The sequence below is a fragment of the Myotis yumanensis genome, unplaced genomic scaffold, assembly GCF_028538775.1.
Source record: "Myotis yumanensis isolate MYYU_CA2020_CCGP unplaced genomic scaffold, mMyoYum1.0.hap1 SCAF_6, whole genome shotgun sequence".
Classification (NCBI taxonomy): Eukaryota; Metazoa; Chordata; class Mammalia; order Chiroptera; family Vespertilionidae; genus Myotis; species Myotis yumanensis.
In genome coordinates this window covers 16705219-16722875 of record NW_027223757.1, presented here as the reverse complement: position 1 = coordinate 16722875, position 17657 = coordinate 16705219, and the positions used below count along the sequence as shown (strand labels likewise).

The 17657-nt window shown below is 41.1% G+C and overlaps 1 protein-coding gene across 7 annotated transcripts in view; it reads right to left on the bottom strand.

The window, feature by feature from the left end:
* The window catches only part of NCOA7 (nuclear receptor coactivator 7), a 120478-nt gene that overhangs the window by 16420 nt on the left and 86401 nt on the right, over window positions 1–17657 (bottom strand). For 6 of the 7 annotated variants that reach the window (XM_070417633.1, XM_070417631.1, XM_070417632.1 and 3 more), the window contains 3 exons: window positions 17103–17287; window positions 13620–14659; window positions 12578–12746 (listed from right to left, as the gene is read on the bottom strand). In XM_070417633.1, coding sequence (XP_070273734.1) covers window positions 12578–12746; window positions 13620–14659; window positions 17103–17287 — 1394 coding nt within the window. The remainder of the gene's footprint in view (window positions 1–12577; window positions 12747–13619; window positions 14660–17102; window positions 17288–17657) is intronic. The other variant, XM_070417635.1, reaches the window with a different exon arrangement.

The following is a 17657-nucleotide window of genomic DNA, read 5'->3' as shown; positions in this document are numbered from 1 at the left end:
CTCTCTGAGCACAGCTCCCTTCATTATACCATCCTCATGATGCCCTCCCCTCCGCTGTCCCTCTTAGCGATCTTTCTCTGCAGAAAAATGAACTCCTCTCCAGCTTTAACCCTCCCCTCTGTATTTTCGACAGGTCCCCTCCCTGGTGAATTCCCTCCATGTCTTCCACCTCACCTCTCTGTCCTCTCCATCCCTTTATCTCCATCTTAATCCACAAACCTGCTTGCATTTCCCCATCCTAAACATATAAAAGCCTCTAAATTTTGTTTTTCTCTAAAGCTCCCTTCCCATAACTCATCTTTCCTTTAGAGTTCATTATTAACATTTGGCTTAGTCTATTTTCCACCTTCTTTTCATTCCTGAATTTTTTTCCATTCTGATTTTATTAACCTTTTTGTATATGCTCTGTGTTAAATCTGCTTCAGATACGGTCTAAAAAGAGGTAAAAAATGTTAAATCTTGTTCCCTCCCTCATTGCTTCAGTGAAGCTCCTTTTCTCCAAGTGACCTATTATCACACCGAACAGTATCTTGGGCATCGTTTGTCTTGACCTGTTGATGGCTTTTTCGAAGCTCACTCAGCGACTCATCCTGTGGTCTCGATGCATCATATTTCTCAGCCTCTGTTAGCCCAGGACACTTCCCCTAATTGCCACTCCACTGGTCATTAAGCTATGGATGTGGTAACAACATGTGAGCAGGAAAATGGGTCAAGAACTGGGTCCTGACAAATGCTAATGTTTAAGGAGGAAGCGGTAGAAGTGGTCCTGGAAGGAAGCCAGGAAGAAACGGCAGAGAATCAGAAGCGATTTTATAAAACGCAAGTCTGATCACTTCACCCAGCTATGTACAATTCTTCTAAGAACTCCCCACAGGTTTATGATAAATGCAAACTCCTTGGTGCTGCCAGAGAGCTTTGTTCTGTGTTAATCCCCAAATGTACTCCTGGTTCCTGCCATATGCTATTATATGTTTGCTCCAACATCCACTCTGGCCCCTATGCCCAAACTGCTTTCTCTTTTCTCTTATCTTTTCTCTTTTTTCTTTTCTTTTTTCCTTCCTTCCTTTCCTTCCTTCCTTCCTTCCTTCCTTCCTTCCTTCCTTCCTTCCTTCCTTCCTCTTCCTCCCTTCCTTTCTTTTCTTTCTTATTTTTTTAAAAATATATTTTATTGATTTTTTACAGAGAGGAAGGGAGAGAGATAGAGAGTTAGAAACATCGATGAGAGAGAAACATCGATCAGCTGCCTCCTGCACACCCCCTACTGGGGATGTGCCCACAACACAGGTACATGCCCTTGACCGGAATCGAACCTGGGACCTTTCAGTCCGCAGGCCGACGCTCTATCCACTGAGCCAAACCGGTTTTGGCTTCTTTCTTATTTTTTAAAAATATATATTTTTATTGATTTCAGAAAGGAAGGGAGAGGGAGGGAGAGAGAAACATCAATGATGAGAGAGGATCATTGATTGACTGCCTCCTGCACACCCTCTACTGGGGATGGAGCCCACAACCTGGGCATGTGCCCTTGACCGGCATTGAACCCGGGACCCTTTAGTCCACAGGCTGATGCTTTATCCACTGAGCCAAACCAGCTGGGGCTTCTTTATTTATTTTTTAAGAAGAGTGATGACAAAGGTTAAGCCCAGGGGAGAATCACCTTAGGGTAGGGCCCGGTAAGGGGTCAGGGTAGGGCCCGGTCAGGGGTCATGGTTAAGCTCGGTGTTGACAGAGGACAAGTCAGTTACAGGAAGAAGGGGAAACGGCATTCCACAGCAGGGAACATGTGCAAACACACATGGCATGTTACAGCAGGGTGATGCTGGAGGAGGTCACCCTGGACACAGCAGAGAGGAAGAAGGGCAATGCAACAGGGCACTGGCGACTTCTGACAGACAGAAAAGATGGGAAGCCCCAGTCCTCAGGTTGAGGGGCGTAAACAAAACCTCCTTACATAATTCCAGCGACACCCGACCGAAGCCAGTGGGCACCTGGGCCGACTGTGTAGAACAGAACACATCAGACAGGGGAGGAATTCCTAACAGGAGGGATGAAAGGGCCAGATTTATTCTTTACTTAATGGAGTGGCAGGAGATGAGAAAGAAAAAGCCAGAGGGGCTGGGTCCCTGGGTCACAGAAAGTCCTGGCACAAGACCAAAGGCTTGGACCTTACCCTGAGACTACTGTTTCCCAAAGTGTGGCTGGGGCGGCTCCCATGACTTCGGCGGATACACAGAGGAACATATTTAGATAGGTACATCTTTATTTAAAGAGTATCAGCAGTAAATACAGCGAGCATATTGTACTTCTGATTTCACAGATACTACTGCTCAGGAGAAGGCTGAGAAAAAAAAGAACGATTTAAATCCTTTAAAGAACAATTTCAGTCGATTTAAAGACAGCTGTGGAGCGAACAGCAGTACAGACAGCATGCAGATACGGGGGATCTGTGAGGGAAGAGTGTGAATGCCTGAAGCCTGAGCAGCACTGGGGAGACGACAGCCAGGGCTCTAGCAGGGAGGAGGCCAGGCCAGATCCGTGGTTTAGAAAGATTGCTGTGGAGCAGGGGTCCTCAAACTTTTTAAACAGGGGGCCAGTTCACTGTCCCTCAGACCGTTGGAGGGCCAGACTATAGTTTAAAAAAAAAAAACTATGAACAAATTCCTATGCACACTGCACATATCTTATTTTGAAGTAAAAAAACAAAAACAGGAACAAATACAATATTTGTATTTGCATGTGGCCCGCGGGCCGTAGTTTGAGGACCCCTGCATGGAGCCACACAGGGAAGGTCAGGGGACGATAAAACCGACTAGAAACACAGGCTTTGTTGAGAAGGCTACAACAGTGATCCAGCCAGGAGAGGATCAAGGCCAGAGCGCAGGCGTGCAGGGGACATGGTGGAGACGCTTGCCGTACATACTCCTCCAGGCACAGAATTAGTTCAAATCCATCTAGCGACAGTTACTAGTGACACCTGGCACTCAGGCTTTCTGCACACTTCCCGTCAAATTATAAATTTGGGCTGAATCAGATTTCTTCCTGAACTCAAAGGTCTTTATCATCAACACAGGCTCGTCTCAGGATTCACCCCAAAAGAAACTCCTAATTCAAGTGACAGATCTCTGTTTACCAGAGGAAGCTGCCATCACTGAAAAAAGAAATGCAAAGAAGGACCTTGGAAGGCAGCAAAGCCCTGCAATTGTGGGAGAGGTCATAGCAGCAGCAACAACTGACTTCAGCTAGTGCCTGGGCAAGTGCATTCCTCCACAGTAACCCCACGAGGTGGCCACTCCAATGGTCGTTCCTGAAAGGGCGAGGACTACGCCCTCCATCTTACCCTGTGTCCTCCATTTTGGGGCAGCCACGTGCTTGGCAAGGAGCTTCTTCCCGGAAGTCTAAGCCTCTGCTAGCCACACCCAGGAACAAGACACCGACTTGCGCCTGGCCAATCAGCAGGGCCCACAGTCCTTTCTCCTCCCCTTACTCCAACCCCCCTATAAAACCCTTCTCCACACAGAGTTCTCTCTCTCTGCTTCCTGCTGCTGTGTCGGCGAGGTGGGGGAGCGGAGCTAGCTTGAATACAGACTCTTATGCTTTTGCATCGGACATGGCTGGCTCCCTGGTGTGGTTTCTTGGGAATCTTGAAATCTGGGCATAACAGTTCCCATTTAATAGAGGAAGACACAGGTGCTTCCACAGGTTAACTTGCCCAAGGCCACATGGTATGTTATGTTAGAGGTGAACCTGGCCTCAACCTCAGATCAGCTCATGGTCTCAACCTGCTTTACCATTTCCTTTAGCGTGAGTCCCACTGTCCTGGTTTCACTAGTTAAGAAAAGCAGGTCGATGACAAAGCTGCAGGGTTGAGGGATATAAAACCTGGTTAAAAAAAAAAATCTGAGTTGATGCTTGGAACAAAACATTATTCTACTGTTCATACTTCAGGTGTATGAGCTTTAGGTATAATTACAATCTATCTTATCAAAAAAGACTACCAATTATGGTAGTATTTAATTTACTGTTGCTTTTTTACTTTTTTTTTTTTAATTCTAGCTGTTAGGTAAAGTTTTTAAAAAAGTACACATTTCTAAGTTAAAGACCTGGATTCCCAAATTGGTTCCACTTGCTACTAGCGGCAGGGTCTGGGATCATTTGGCTGGAGGTAGTGCAGGGCTCTCAGCAGCTGTTCCTCAGAGCGGTTAGTTCACACTAGCCTTGGAGCTGCCCTCCCTCCATTCCTCGGTCTGCAACTACAGGCATTTAGGCTTGCAGTAACTAATAGCTAATCTCTCCGAGCTTCTGAAATGAAGATAAGAAAACTTATATAGGCGCCTGAAGCATCAAATGTGTAAGAAGTTCATTCTACTTTCACACAGATCCTTTAGAAAGTCCCTTCTGTGTGGTGATCTAAAACTTGCTACCATATGAACCAACAAACTTGACCAAAATGACTCAGAAAGCAATTCTTGTTTTATCAAAAGTCACTTGATTGGTAAGAAAACAATTGTGACTGTCTATACAGAGCAAGACATAACCTCCAAACCACCCACCTGATGTAAGAAGTATGAGCGGGAACCATTAATCAATCCATCAGCTATTACATTAAAAACAAACTTCAGAATACACTATGGCACAGAGAATGAGAAATAATGAAACAAGGGCAGAAGAAAGAATACAACCTGGCGAGTGCTGACATATATATGTATGCAGCCCCACTGTTCACTTGTTTTGTGGATTATAATTAAAGGTAGTTCCATGCATTCCAATCCAAAGCCTCCTCAGGCTCCATCCTGAATACAGACACAGAAGCCCAACAGGGAAAAGCACTCTTCACTTACAAAGGTTGTTACTAGCAAACTGCCACCTTTAAAAACCCACCTCCATGGCCTGACCCGAGATCCTTTTATGAAAAAGGTCGCTTTCCTTGCCCTGTAAAGTCCCTTCTGAATGCAATATTCTGCAACTCCAAATGAAACCAATGGTTGGTACTGATGCCCAGGTATAATTTCCATTCTTAAAGGGGCTCAATGTGCCTATAAAAGACAGCTTTATTTACATACATAGAACTAACTAAATATGCTTCTTCGTCTGGTTCACCAAAAATAATAGGAAATTTCTTTGAGAATCACTGATCAAAACCACCAGTTTTAGTTATAAAAAGGCTCACTCAAAAATAAGTGAAAACTAAACCTTTTTATTTAACACCAATGCCGGAGGCCCTTTGGCTGGTAGCCCATAGCTTGGACTCAGCAGCAGATGCATTCATTTTGGACTGAATATTACTTAAAAATTGGGGAGATTTGACACATGATTCATATTTTAGCTTTTTACAAAAAAAAGATGGGAAAACCTAGCAACACCAGGCTCACCTTCCCTCATAGCAACAATCGGCTGGAGATAGCACAGCGGTTCTCAGCAGCTGTTCCCCAGAGCCCGTAATTAACACTGGCCGCGGAGCTTCCCTCCCTCCAGTCCTTGTCTGGCTCCCACAGGCATTTAGGCTTTCAGAAAGCACTGTTTCTGCATACTTACTCCCAAACGCTGTGTGCAGCACCCATTGGTCCTGCACTAGGAAAGGCCGACGAGCTACTCTCCAAAGTGCTGGCGCTCACTCCTCCACCAGAAAGCACAGCCACCACAGTGAAGAGCTCACTTATAAAGGGTGATTTTTTCATGAGCTTAGGTCCTTCCAGCCACAGAGTCACTGATTAACTCCAGGCACCTGCCAAAGCTGGTTAGTGAAGTTACGGAAGAGTGGCTGCCTAATGAGGTCCTTCTGGAAGGTAACGATGAATTTCTAGAACTTTAAGTTGATGGGGAAAATGTGAAACGACCAGGAAAAGCATGAAAGAAAGCAGTATCATTTCAAAAACGTTTTAAAGTATTTAAATAAAAAAGAAGTGTGGATATTTACATAAGCAACTAATAATCCTATACCTTATACTGTATTTGTTCAGTCGTTTTCCAAACTTGTGTTATGTTAAATACAAGGACAGAAAGATAATTCCTTTGCAGTGGTTCTCAACCTTCTGGCCCTTTAAATACAGTTCTTCATGTTGTGACCCAACCATATAATTATTTTCGTTGCTACTTCATAACTGTGATGTTGCTACTGTTATGAATCGTAATGTAAATATCTGATATGCAGGATGGTCTTAGGTGACCCCTGTGAAAGGGTCATTTGACCGCCAAAGGGGTCGCGACCCACAGGTTGAGAACCGCTGCTTTAGGTGTTGCTTTGAAGGCCTTTTTATTTTTTCCTTTTTTTTAGTGACATGCCTTACAATATTATTATAAAATTATAGCATGACATAACGTTGTGTGACACTTAAAAATAGTTTTTCAGAATACAGTTTGTATTATGAGGTATACCAGGTTTGGCTAATTAGGCCTTCGTTGTTCCAGAAAGTATACTGGTTTGGTTTTTTGGTTTTTTTAAAATGTATTTTTATTTATTTCAGAGAGAAAGGAAGTGGGAGAGAGAGAAACATCAATGATAAGAGAGAATCATTAATTGGCTGCCTCCTGCACACTGCCTACTGGGGATGGAGCCCACAACCCCAGGCATGTGCCCCAACTGGGAATGGAACCATGACTGCCTGGCATTCATATGTTGATGCTCAACCACTGAGCCACACCCGCTGGACTAGAAAGTGTACTGTTTTAAAGACTAATGAACACTATGGTCTTCTCAGCAATGACAGTCAAAGATTTCAACTTAGCCCTGATCCCATGAAAAGTCAGGTGACTTTTGATCAGAAAATTTAGAATTAGCTATGGTTAAATTTTTCATACTAGGAAACTAGACCACTTTGTGATTCCTTTAATTCATTTTTTTCTCTAAGGATAATATTCTTAAGAGCATTTTGCTTAGTCTTTATGAGGGTCCTTAAGACTCAGATTTCATCCGATTGTGAAGTGAGTTTCACAGGATAATCAATTTTCTTTTTTACTTTACTTCCCGTTACAAAAGTAATATATAGTGTGCTCACTAAATGCAGGCAGATAGAATAATGACAGAGAAAGACACTCTTAAGTAAAAGAAATTTATAAAATAGTGTATAAGTATGTATGATTAATTATTGCATTAATCCATGCATAGAAAAAAGGCTAAGCCGAACCGGTTTGGCTCAGTGGATAGAGCATTGGCCTGCGGACTGAAGGGTCCTGGGTTCGATTCCATTCAAGGGCATGTACCTGGGTTGCTGGCACATCCCCAGTAGGGGGCGTGCAGGAGGCAGCTGATTGATCTCTCTCATCGATGTTTCTAACTCTGTCCCTCTCCCTTCTTTATAAAAAATCAATAAAATATTTTTTAAAAAAAAGAAAAAAGAAAAAAGGCTAAGAGGCTACAAAAATAAAAATATAGTTAGCTTTGAGTAACAAAAGTATGAGATTTTAATTTCCCTTTTGCTTTTCTGTATTTTTCTAAATACTATATAAAGTCTATGCATCATTTTAATTATAAGGCTAAGTTATTTAAACATCTTTTTCTATTTGGACTATAGGCTAATTTATTCATGCATCCATCCAACTAACATTTAAGAGTATATTACACAGTAGACCCTATGCTGTTTCTAGGATACAAATGTCCTAGGACTTGGTCTCTGCCCTCAGAAGGTTAAGGTCCAGTAGGAAAAAGCCACAAGAAGTCCACATTGTAAAAGAGTGTAGTAAGTGCTATGACAGAGGTGGTACAGTAGAGGGACATCTAACCCAGACTGGGAAAGCTTCTTAGAGGAGACATTTAACGTGTGCCATTAAGTGAGGTGGGGACAGAGGGAAGTCAGGCATTCCAAGCAAACGTCAATAAGTCTGATTCACATTTCTTAACGTCGACACATAGCTAGTTATCCATGGAAAAGCCAACATGGGAGCAAGAGATCCTAGAGATGTTAAATGGATAAAATTAACTAGATGAGGTGACTGACCGATGTGGGGAGATGACTGCGAAGCAAGCTCATGCCCACAATCTGGCCCCAGGGACTGAATGGCTGGTGGTACCAGTTACCATGACGGAGAACACAGGAGGCAGGAGTTCGGGGGCCAGTGGCAGGGACAGAGATGGAAATTAGAAACCCAGTTTGGGGCATGATCTGTCTTGTGTTTGTTCCATCTATGGATGATCCCCAAATTGAAGACTACGAGGTATATATGTGTTTGGAGCACAGTGCAAAGCTCTAAGATAGCTTAAAATAATGGGCATATAAGAAAGAATGAATTAGGTGCAGGCAACTGTGTATATTGAGAAAGAGAGAGGGCCATTTAAAGGGTAACGTTTAATGAGGAAACCGAGGAAGAAAAGATGGGGACGGGATGTTAGAAGGAAAGAGGATGTCAACTGGGGGATGGTCAATGATGTCAAATGCTACAGAGCGTTCATGTAAAGCAAGAATAAAATAATGCCCTTTTGTGTATCTATTACCTTATGGAGAATGATTAAGAGATTATAACCCACATCCAATGCAGCAGGGTGTTTGAAGGACTTGAGGACTCTATGTTTATAGGCTCCTATATGACTTTATTACAAAGTTAACTTTGTCATCCATTGATTTAAGCCATGAATCTTTGTTAACTCCATACATTTTCATATTTATGAAACAGAATAGATTTCTCCACAGGCGTTAGTCCACAACATTTCAGAATTTAGAAAATGAGATAGATTGCGACTGTGAGGGGGGGAAAGGCCAGACTTTGATGCCTTCCCCCAGTGCCTCTGTGCCTGTGGGTTGCTCACCAGACAAGTGTAGGTTGGGAGAGGACTGTAGTTGCCAGTGTAGGGAGAGATCACTGTAGAGTGCATTGTTTTGGGAAACAAGAATCTACACTGGTAGAGAAGAGAGAGTGCTGGAATTTAGGAAATAGTATTTGGAAAATGTGCAGTCTACAAAGGTCCTAGACTTGGGTAAAACTCATAAAGTGACCCATCTCAATAAACCTGCAGATTCAGGCAAATCAAGAAAAGGCTAGAAATGTAGGCCAGTGTGCAAAGGGCTGTAAGAGCAAACACGGGGTTTGAACTTTAATCCTGAAGGCTAAAGGTGTTTTTTGTGGCAATGTGACAAGACTAAAATACCTTTCTACAAGGTTTTTGGGGCCACAAGGTACAAAACAGATTTTAAGTGGAAGAACTAATGAATAGGAAACTGCAGTTTAGGTTCATGGTGCTGTGTCCCAACGAGTCATGTAAAATAAGGTAACTGGATCTTGTGATACTAGCTTCAGAGAAGAAAATTTTGGCCAGATAACCGCTGTAGCACATATAAGTTCATTCTAATAATGAGACCATGCTAGAACCAGCCTGCAGCTAAGTTAAAACATCTACTATCAGAAAAAGGACATTTTAGTCAAGCTCTTTGTTTCCATACAATTTTGAGTAGATCACTCTCCGTTCAATTAATAAGCATACACGGGGTGTCACCCATCAAATGTCAGTCACTTCCTCTGCCCATAATCCCTGAAACACACTTAGAAAAATCCAAGGAGATGAGTCAATTTGGGGACGCTGCAAATTTCCATTCCCTCATTAACCAAGAAAATGACTTTGAGTGTATGAAGAATCCCTTTCCTACTCCATTTCAGTGACCTGTCAGCCTAAATAGTGTAATTATCAGCTTCAACTGCCTGCTCACACACACTGCAGGAAGTACTGCTACTGCTCACAAATTGGATCTGAAAAATACAGGGGTTGGCAAAAAGAGGTTGACCGTGTGAATACACAAAACAATGTATTCTTGTATGATTTATTATTGTACAACTGTAAACCTACTTTTGCAGTGTATATACAATATGTGTATTACCCCTGTGTATATACAATATGGACAGCACTTGTGGGCTCATGGGTACATAACTCATTTTAATTTTGAAAGCATAAAAAACAAACACCCACCTATTAAAAGTGCTTGGCAACTTCAACTATTCTTGACATGTAAGGAAATATCATGCTTGCTAAAACAATAAATTTAACATATATGATGAGCTTATTCTAAATGTGGGCAGGTACAAAATATAACTATCCTTTATAAATCAAAGGGCATGCTGATCTTAATTAGAAGGTGATTAGAGGAACATGGTATTTTAGAATTTTTAAGAATTAAATATATACAGGGTATCCCCCCAAAATGTATCCAGATAAAAGCCCTTAAGACAGAGATCCTACACGTTCTCTCTCTTTCCCTCCCTCCCCCTTCTCCTTCTCCTTCCCCTACTCCTCCTCCTCTTCCTTCTCCTTTCTCTCTCTCTCTCTCTTCCCCCCCTCCCCAGGTCCAAGGACTCTTCTTTTGCCTCTATAACTCATTTTCTGAGCCCATTTCTTCTACAGCTTACTTCTTCTGCCTCTGTGACTTTCTAAATAAACTTTCTCTTACAGTTTGAGTCTTGGCTCTGAATTATTTCTTAGCCAGAACTCAAGTACTGAGGTTGCAGAACCTATGTCCAACACCTGGTGCTGTTTCATAGCCAATAGAGGGGCTTTCTCTGGAGCCACCACTAGGAAGATTCTTCTTCACTCTGCTAGTAACACTCCAGTGCATGCAAGAATCCATTAAGGAGGAAGGCAAGTAGAAACACTCAGTTTCAAGTAGCAAGGGAATCCAGAAATCATCACCAGAGTAAGAAAATCACTGCATGCCACTTCTTGGCTCCTTAAGGACTTTGTTGAGTCTAAGTCCTGAAGCATTTCATAAATCAAAAATAAACTTCTTATTTCTTACTATGTACTTGGAGTTCTGGATGGGAATTAACTACAGGATTTCTCCATCTTTTCCAGTCTTAAATTACAATGTGGCTTCCTTTAGGGTAGGTAGAATTGAAAATGCATAAAGGAGAAATTAAAACACAAATTTCCAAACATCTACACAAAGAACCCATCATTAACACAGTGAGATATAATGCCCCCCAGACAATCTTTGGTTAATTAATAGCTGGTTCAAGACAGAAAACGAAGTGTTGCCAAGTAATTTGCTAGCCAAATAAGTCAAGGACGCGATAAAACACGGTATAACAGAATTTAACAAGTGACCTACTTTAAAAAGCTCACTGAAACCACTTGCATGAAAGGTCAAAGAGAAACACTACTTCAGCATTACAGACTTTTTCTGGGTTAAAGAATGACCATAGAATTAACTACATGTGTGAGATTGCTCTAATTATTCTAGAAGAGTCCCATTCCTATAATACATTTTCCCAGAGCAAAAGTGACATATGTAATATGTAGTTTTTCTGATAGACCCAGGAACTTCACGTGGCTGAGAGTTTCAGTGCTCTTTTTTATAGACCTAAAAATCAGGAATTGGTTTAAATCTCTAAGGTACTGTCTAGCTGTGACACTTGATTTTCAAACACTGATTTTAACAGGGCTTCACAAATTTACACTGCTTCTGTTAAAACATTTTAAAATAACAACAAAGGACACATTTTCTTTTTATCTTCACAGTATCCCTGGTTAAAAATTTCAATGAGATACTGTGGGGATTGCAGGCATAGGTAGAGGAGTAGATTATATAAATACAAAACAAATTGTTTAATGTTCACGTTAACGTGGGTTTGTGACTAAGACAGCAAAAAGATATTCACGAATTCATTAATTAAAATCCTGTCAATTTTTCCAAGCATTTTAATCCTATTTATTTTCCAGATTAAACTATAATTTATTAAAATGAGGCAATTCCTGATGAGAATTCTCATTCTGAGTACTAATCAGCCCGAAAATGTACCCTTGCTTGGAAATTAATTTTGTTTTATGAGCAATTCATGCTCAAGGAAGCCTGCCGAGTATATGTGTTCTTGGCAGGTGTGTGCCAAAATGTCTGCCCAGATGATGAGGCTGGATGAATAATTAGGAAAAAGAAATATGTGTGGGTTTAACAATTTTAAAAACCAACTGCAAGGCCTTTATAAAGACATTTTTATTCTACCACATATACAAAGGGAGAATTGTTTTTTTTTCTAAAAATAATGTTCCCTATTTTTATTATAAAAATGTGTTCGGTGATGCACCGCTGAAGAATTCCTATGCCACTACCTGCCATCCTGGACTGTGACACAACCAATAACATTTCTTCTTTGGCAATTTATAATGCAAATCTCTCCGAGGTGTGCATTCCCTCTACCCATCCATGCAATCTCATGTCACATTTCTCCAGCTGCCGAGTCACAGATACGCCTTCCACAAGGCCAAAGCAATCCTCAGTTCCCCAGAATAATGAGCACTTTAAAAGTTACACTTGGGCCTCTCTATGGCACTTAGAGGGTGTGGATCTGCTTCATGGAATTCCTCTCTTCTCAACGGAAGAACGCTTCCAATTACCAGCACTTGAGAATAGCTAACTCTTCCTTCATTTAAAATTCCACTGCTTAGAAAGTTATGAAAGTGGTTCACCATGCAGTTCTATGATGGCCTGTAGCAGAAAGCTATACTCAAATAATATTCTTCTAGAAATTCTAAAATGTACAAGAGAAATCTCTTATTTAAGAATAAAATGAAGTATCTTAAAATTAAGGTAAAAAAAATTGCCCGGAAACCCAAGATGCAATGAGGATCTAACCGACCAGATTTTCCATGCTGGCCCACACTCACCTCTCCCGAGGAACAGCGAACCAGTACTCGGGCTGCTTCCTTCGCTTGCCGTACTGCTGGACCATGGCTGCCGTGTGTGTGGCAAAAGATTTCCTCATCGGTTTTCCCACTTTAATGCACAGAAACATGGGTGGAGTCTTGCTTTTCTCTTCTTTTGAAGGAAGCATATCTGAATCACACATGCAAAATATCTTCCTCAATACTGACAACACTGGTGGCAGCAAAACCTTTCAACTTACAAAGAATAGTGTTTAATCCCCTCATAGTGATGGAAAGTCAAAACATATGGCAGAAACATCACACATCATCATCACATTGGGACTAATTAAAGTTTTCAGAACATAAAAGGAGCTTCTTGAGCACGGAAGGAGAAAGCTTTGGACATTTCAGCTTGGTCTACATCACATGAGATGCTATGTACTGTGAATAAGCATAAAAACCAACATAATACCAACCAGTGAAGAATTGTGACAAGACACAATAATACTTTTTTAAAAAGTATTATTTTTTATTGATTTCAGAGAGGAAAGGAGAGGGAGAGAGAGATAGAAACATCAATGACGAGAGAGAACCACTGATTGCCTCCTGCATCGAGATCGAGCCCACAACCCACAATCCGGGCATGTGCCCTGGATGGGATTCGAACTGTGACGTCCTGGTTCACAGTTGGTAGCTCAAGCACTGAGCCATGCCGGCCAGGCAAAAATACAAGAATGATACTGAGGACACAGTCACATCATAATGCAACAGTTTAGAATTATCTTCAAAAATATTTTAAACTCCTTTAGATTTAGAAATTCAATGTCAAAAAGGAAATTTACTTGAAAGATAAAAAAAAACAACTACTTTTGAAATAGAAATCTACCCTAAAGTTCCAAATTAGATAGCATATATTGCTAATTTTCCCAAGTATTAATTTATCAGTAAAGATATGCTCTATTGAGAAAACACTTCTCTCAAATGGTACTACTTGTGCATGTGCTTATGTAAGAAAGGCCGACTATACAACAGAATAGAAAGACAGTAAACAGAAGTGGCTTACCTTCAATAGGTACCTGAATTCTCTTTAACAGCCATAACTGGATTTCAGACTTATTATCCATTTGTGCGCCCTGGCAGCTTTTGTCCTGGGTAGCTTCCAAAGAGTTGCCTAGAGACTCTTGACTCAGATTTTCTTCTGTAGAAGAGCCCAGCTGTAGGGGATGGGGTGCTCTCTCCTTCACCCAGTTTTTATCTGGCTCTTTATTGCCCTCCGTTGGGGGCTCGCTGCCCTGGGGAAGAGAACTACTGAGAGTGATGTCTATTCCCCCTGGCTCAATCCTTTTGCCATCACTTAATTCCGCCTTCTGCAAGTTCTCAGGTGACCCTTCTTGGTTCTTACTAAGGTAGTATTCGATGAGTTTAACTTTATCTAGATCTTCATGTATGTTCAATGTGTTTTCCACCTGGCTTCCGGGAGAACCAGATTGCTTGTCCACCTCGGGCATTTTATCTTGTTTCTCACAGGTTTCTAAATCTAGGGCCCCCTTCAGTTCAGCATCACTTTCTGTTCTTGAAAAGCTCAGGGCTGACTGCGCCTGCATGTCCGTGGCAGAACTGATGACCTGTGACTCAGCCTTCCTTTGCTCCTCTGGGTGGAGAGAAAGGCACTCCTTTGAGGTGTCTCTTTTGTCCGTTCCACTATCATTTTGGGAAGGCAGCTCATCCAAGTCAACGAAGTCATCTTCTTCTCCTAGAAGGGAATTTTCTTTGGCGACAGACTTAAATTCAGTAGGAGGGTCAGGAGGCTGCTTGCTGACTTGAGTTGCTGTGGTAGATCCCTCGGTTGCCTCCACAGAGGATTCCAGTTTCTTTAGCTGTCCTGACCCAGAGCTGTCTGAGGGTTGCGTGTGTGTGTATTCTGTTGGTTTCTCCAAAGGCCTTGTGGATTTGGAATCTGCAGTGATGGTTCTCTCTCCACTGTGCGGCCGTTTTTCCTTGCTGAGGGATTTAAACTTACTAAAGGGGTTGATATCCTTTTCCGAAGCCAGGTCTTCCCATTCTCCAGGCCTGTACAGAGGACAAAGATCCTGAGGTAGGTCACTGTTGAGGGAAAAATGGTGGGTGCACATGGAATGTTAAAAGCAAAACAAAAACAAAATGGAGGAAAAGCAAAAACCAAAACAAAACCCAGCTGAAAACCAAAACATAAATAGACCACAACTTAAATATGTTTAAATGATTTCAGAATAAGAAAATGAAATTTAAAAATTAACTTCAAAATGAAACATAAGAAGTGGCAAAACAAAGAACCATGGAAGCTGCATATCCTGCTAGAAGACATGGAGGGTTTTGGAAGTCAATCATGAGCATGGAGATGTCTCCCACCAGGCTTCCAATGATGAAATAATGCTCCTGATTTTCATGAAGGAGAGGAAAGGTTTTAGTACTATGACTAAACTTCCTTAAATATTTAAAATGTTTCCTTTTTATAAAATAGTAAGTAAACCAACTACATTAATTCTGAATGGCTCCTTGAGTAGCTATACATTTAACCATTCTATAAAGTGAACCCTAATTTGGGGTTTCATGGCTTAGGATCTAATGCTTCCAAACACAGATATCCTTCTATTCCCAAGGGAACAAGAGGAAGCTTCCACTATTAACGTGAATATATAGTACCTGTTCCATTTCACAACTTAAAAATTTAATAGAAGTATAAATAAGCTAAGTAAACTCTTACTTATAATACTTAGTTCACACTTCTTAGCTAAGCTTAAACTTCTTAACTCCTTCATTTTATAACCATTATCATCTTATTTTATGGCAATGGCCAATTGGTTTATAAGCTGAAACTCACTATCCTGGGCTGCAGTCAATTTATTTTTCCTTCCTATCCAGTTTGAGTTATACAAAAATATTGATTAAACATGTATTCCAAAGTTTAAAATAATTGGTAAAACAAAACACAACCACACATGTTAATCCATGACTGGAAATATCTTGAGTAACCTATGTGTCTCAAGTAGGTTTTCACTTACCTTAGTGTTAAAACAGAGATATAAAAACCCTTTCAAAAAATAACATTTTCAGATTTCAGAAATCATTTTATTTTCTAAAAAGGCTAGATCATATTCAGGTAATACTTTATTATTCTGGCTTTGAAATAATTATGACAATAAAACAACAAAGAACCACCAAGTTCTCAAGTTATAAGACTGTCCCCCAAGTTATTTAATAAATCACTTGCATGGAACATCCATGCTTTTTCCAATAGAAGATAAGAGCCTACATAATTGCTAGACTCTGACAAATGCTTTAAAAAGCCTCTTTAATTCATAATTCACTTCAATTCAATAAGCATTCGCTGAGTCCCTAAGTGCCACATGCTAAATAATGACTGACGTCTCTGTTCCACAGGAACCTGCATACACAGAAATGTGCCGCCCAACACCAGCATTCAGATGTTAAAGATGCTTCAATCCTAGCGTCAAACAAATGTGTAATGTGGTATCCTTTCCATATTAGGACCAAAATTTAATTTTTCATATTAAAGGCTACAAGAAGTCCTGCAACAAAGAAACCCAGCTCTTCACGTTCTTGGTGTATAAGCAAAACTTTCTTCCATTATCATCCAAACCCCTTTCTCATCGCTTCCTTATTTACCTAGCTTGACCCCCAGAAAGAATACGCTTGACTGCACTCTAATCAGCCTCCTGTACTACCTTTATTGTCTACCCCTCCCTTCTCGTTCTCCTACCTATTCCAAGCTGAGATTAATTTAGTCATCTGGGGGTTTTTTTTGTTTGTTTGTTTTGTTTTTGCACCTCAGCTGCCAAGCACTGCTGGGGCAAAGTACATAGCTGTGTCAACCAAATCTGCTTTTGATTAATGTTTTCTAGACTCAGCCAGGAACCTAATGATGACCAATAATCCTTTCAGTTGTTCCCTTCCTATTTTCTGTGGCAGCTGGAATTGCAAAATGTCCTACACAAAAAATACAAAGCCCTAAAGGTGAGGATGGAGAGATTTTACACACACACACTTAAAAACTATTTGCACACTGCAGCTAATTTATAGTTGTTTTACCATGCAATTTTTAGTAATAATAAAATTTTAAGCTATTTTAAATGTTTAAACAAGTGATGGAATTCTGAGCCAATAATACTAAGTTCATTTCACACGGATTCCACTCATACAACCTATTTTGCTCATTGTTCATTAGACTGAAATGTCTTTATATAGTGTACAACGCAGAAATAATTTCAGCATATTGGCAGTCAATCCTTAACTCTTCTCTCTTCCCAGCTATGGCATTAGCCCTGTATCCTGGATCATCAAACACAATCTCATAAGGAGAGAAATCTTTCTGTAAAGATATACCTTCCCTTTCTATTATTAGTGCACAAATCTCCACCTTCAAATTTACCTCCACAAAATCTCTTGCTCCTGCCCATGCTCTCACCTTTTAATTGCATTTAATACTCCCAAGAACCCCTGCCCCCCCCCCCCTTTTTTTCCCTGATAAACAAGAAATGTCTCTTACGATGGCAAGGCATCTTTGATCTTCATGTGGGAAATGTCATTGTAGAGGGCAATGGAAACCACCTCTTCCATGGGGCAAATGAGGCCATACTCCTCACACCCATTTTCAATGACCAGGGGGTCGGACTTGTGAGGATCAAACATGATGTTGTTAGGAGTGACAATCATGACACCTCCGACCACACCCTGCAGGACAAATGAACAGGACAGAATCACTACAGGCAGAAATACAACCGTCACAGAGCTTTAATGAACTCATGTTGTCATTCCGTTGACTCTGGTGAACCACAGACTCCTACATGACAATCCTGTCCCCTTTAAGAGGGCTGGAGAAACAGGCTGGAGAAATGCAGTGTTGGGTACTGTGGGGTGAGGCAGAGAAAATCTGTGGCAATCAACCGAGCCTGGTTCTGGTGCAGCTGCTACAGTAGTATAATTGTGCTGGGATCTTGGGTTACACACGTAAGTCTCAGGTTCCCCAATTCCTGTCTGTAAAATGAGAGGGGCTGTCCCAGATGCATTCCCGATGGAGAACTGGGTGCTTTACAATTCACTC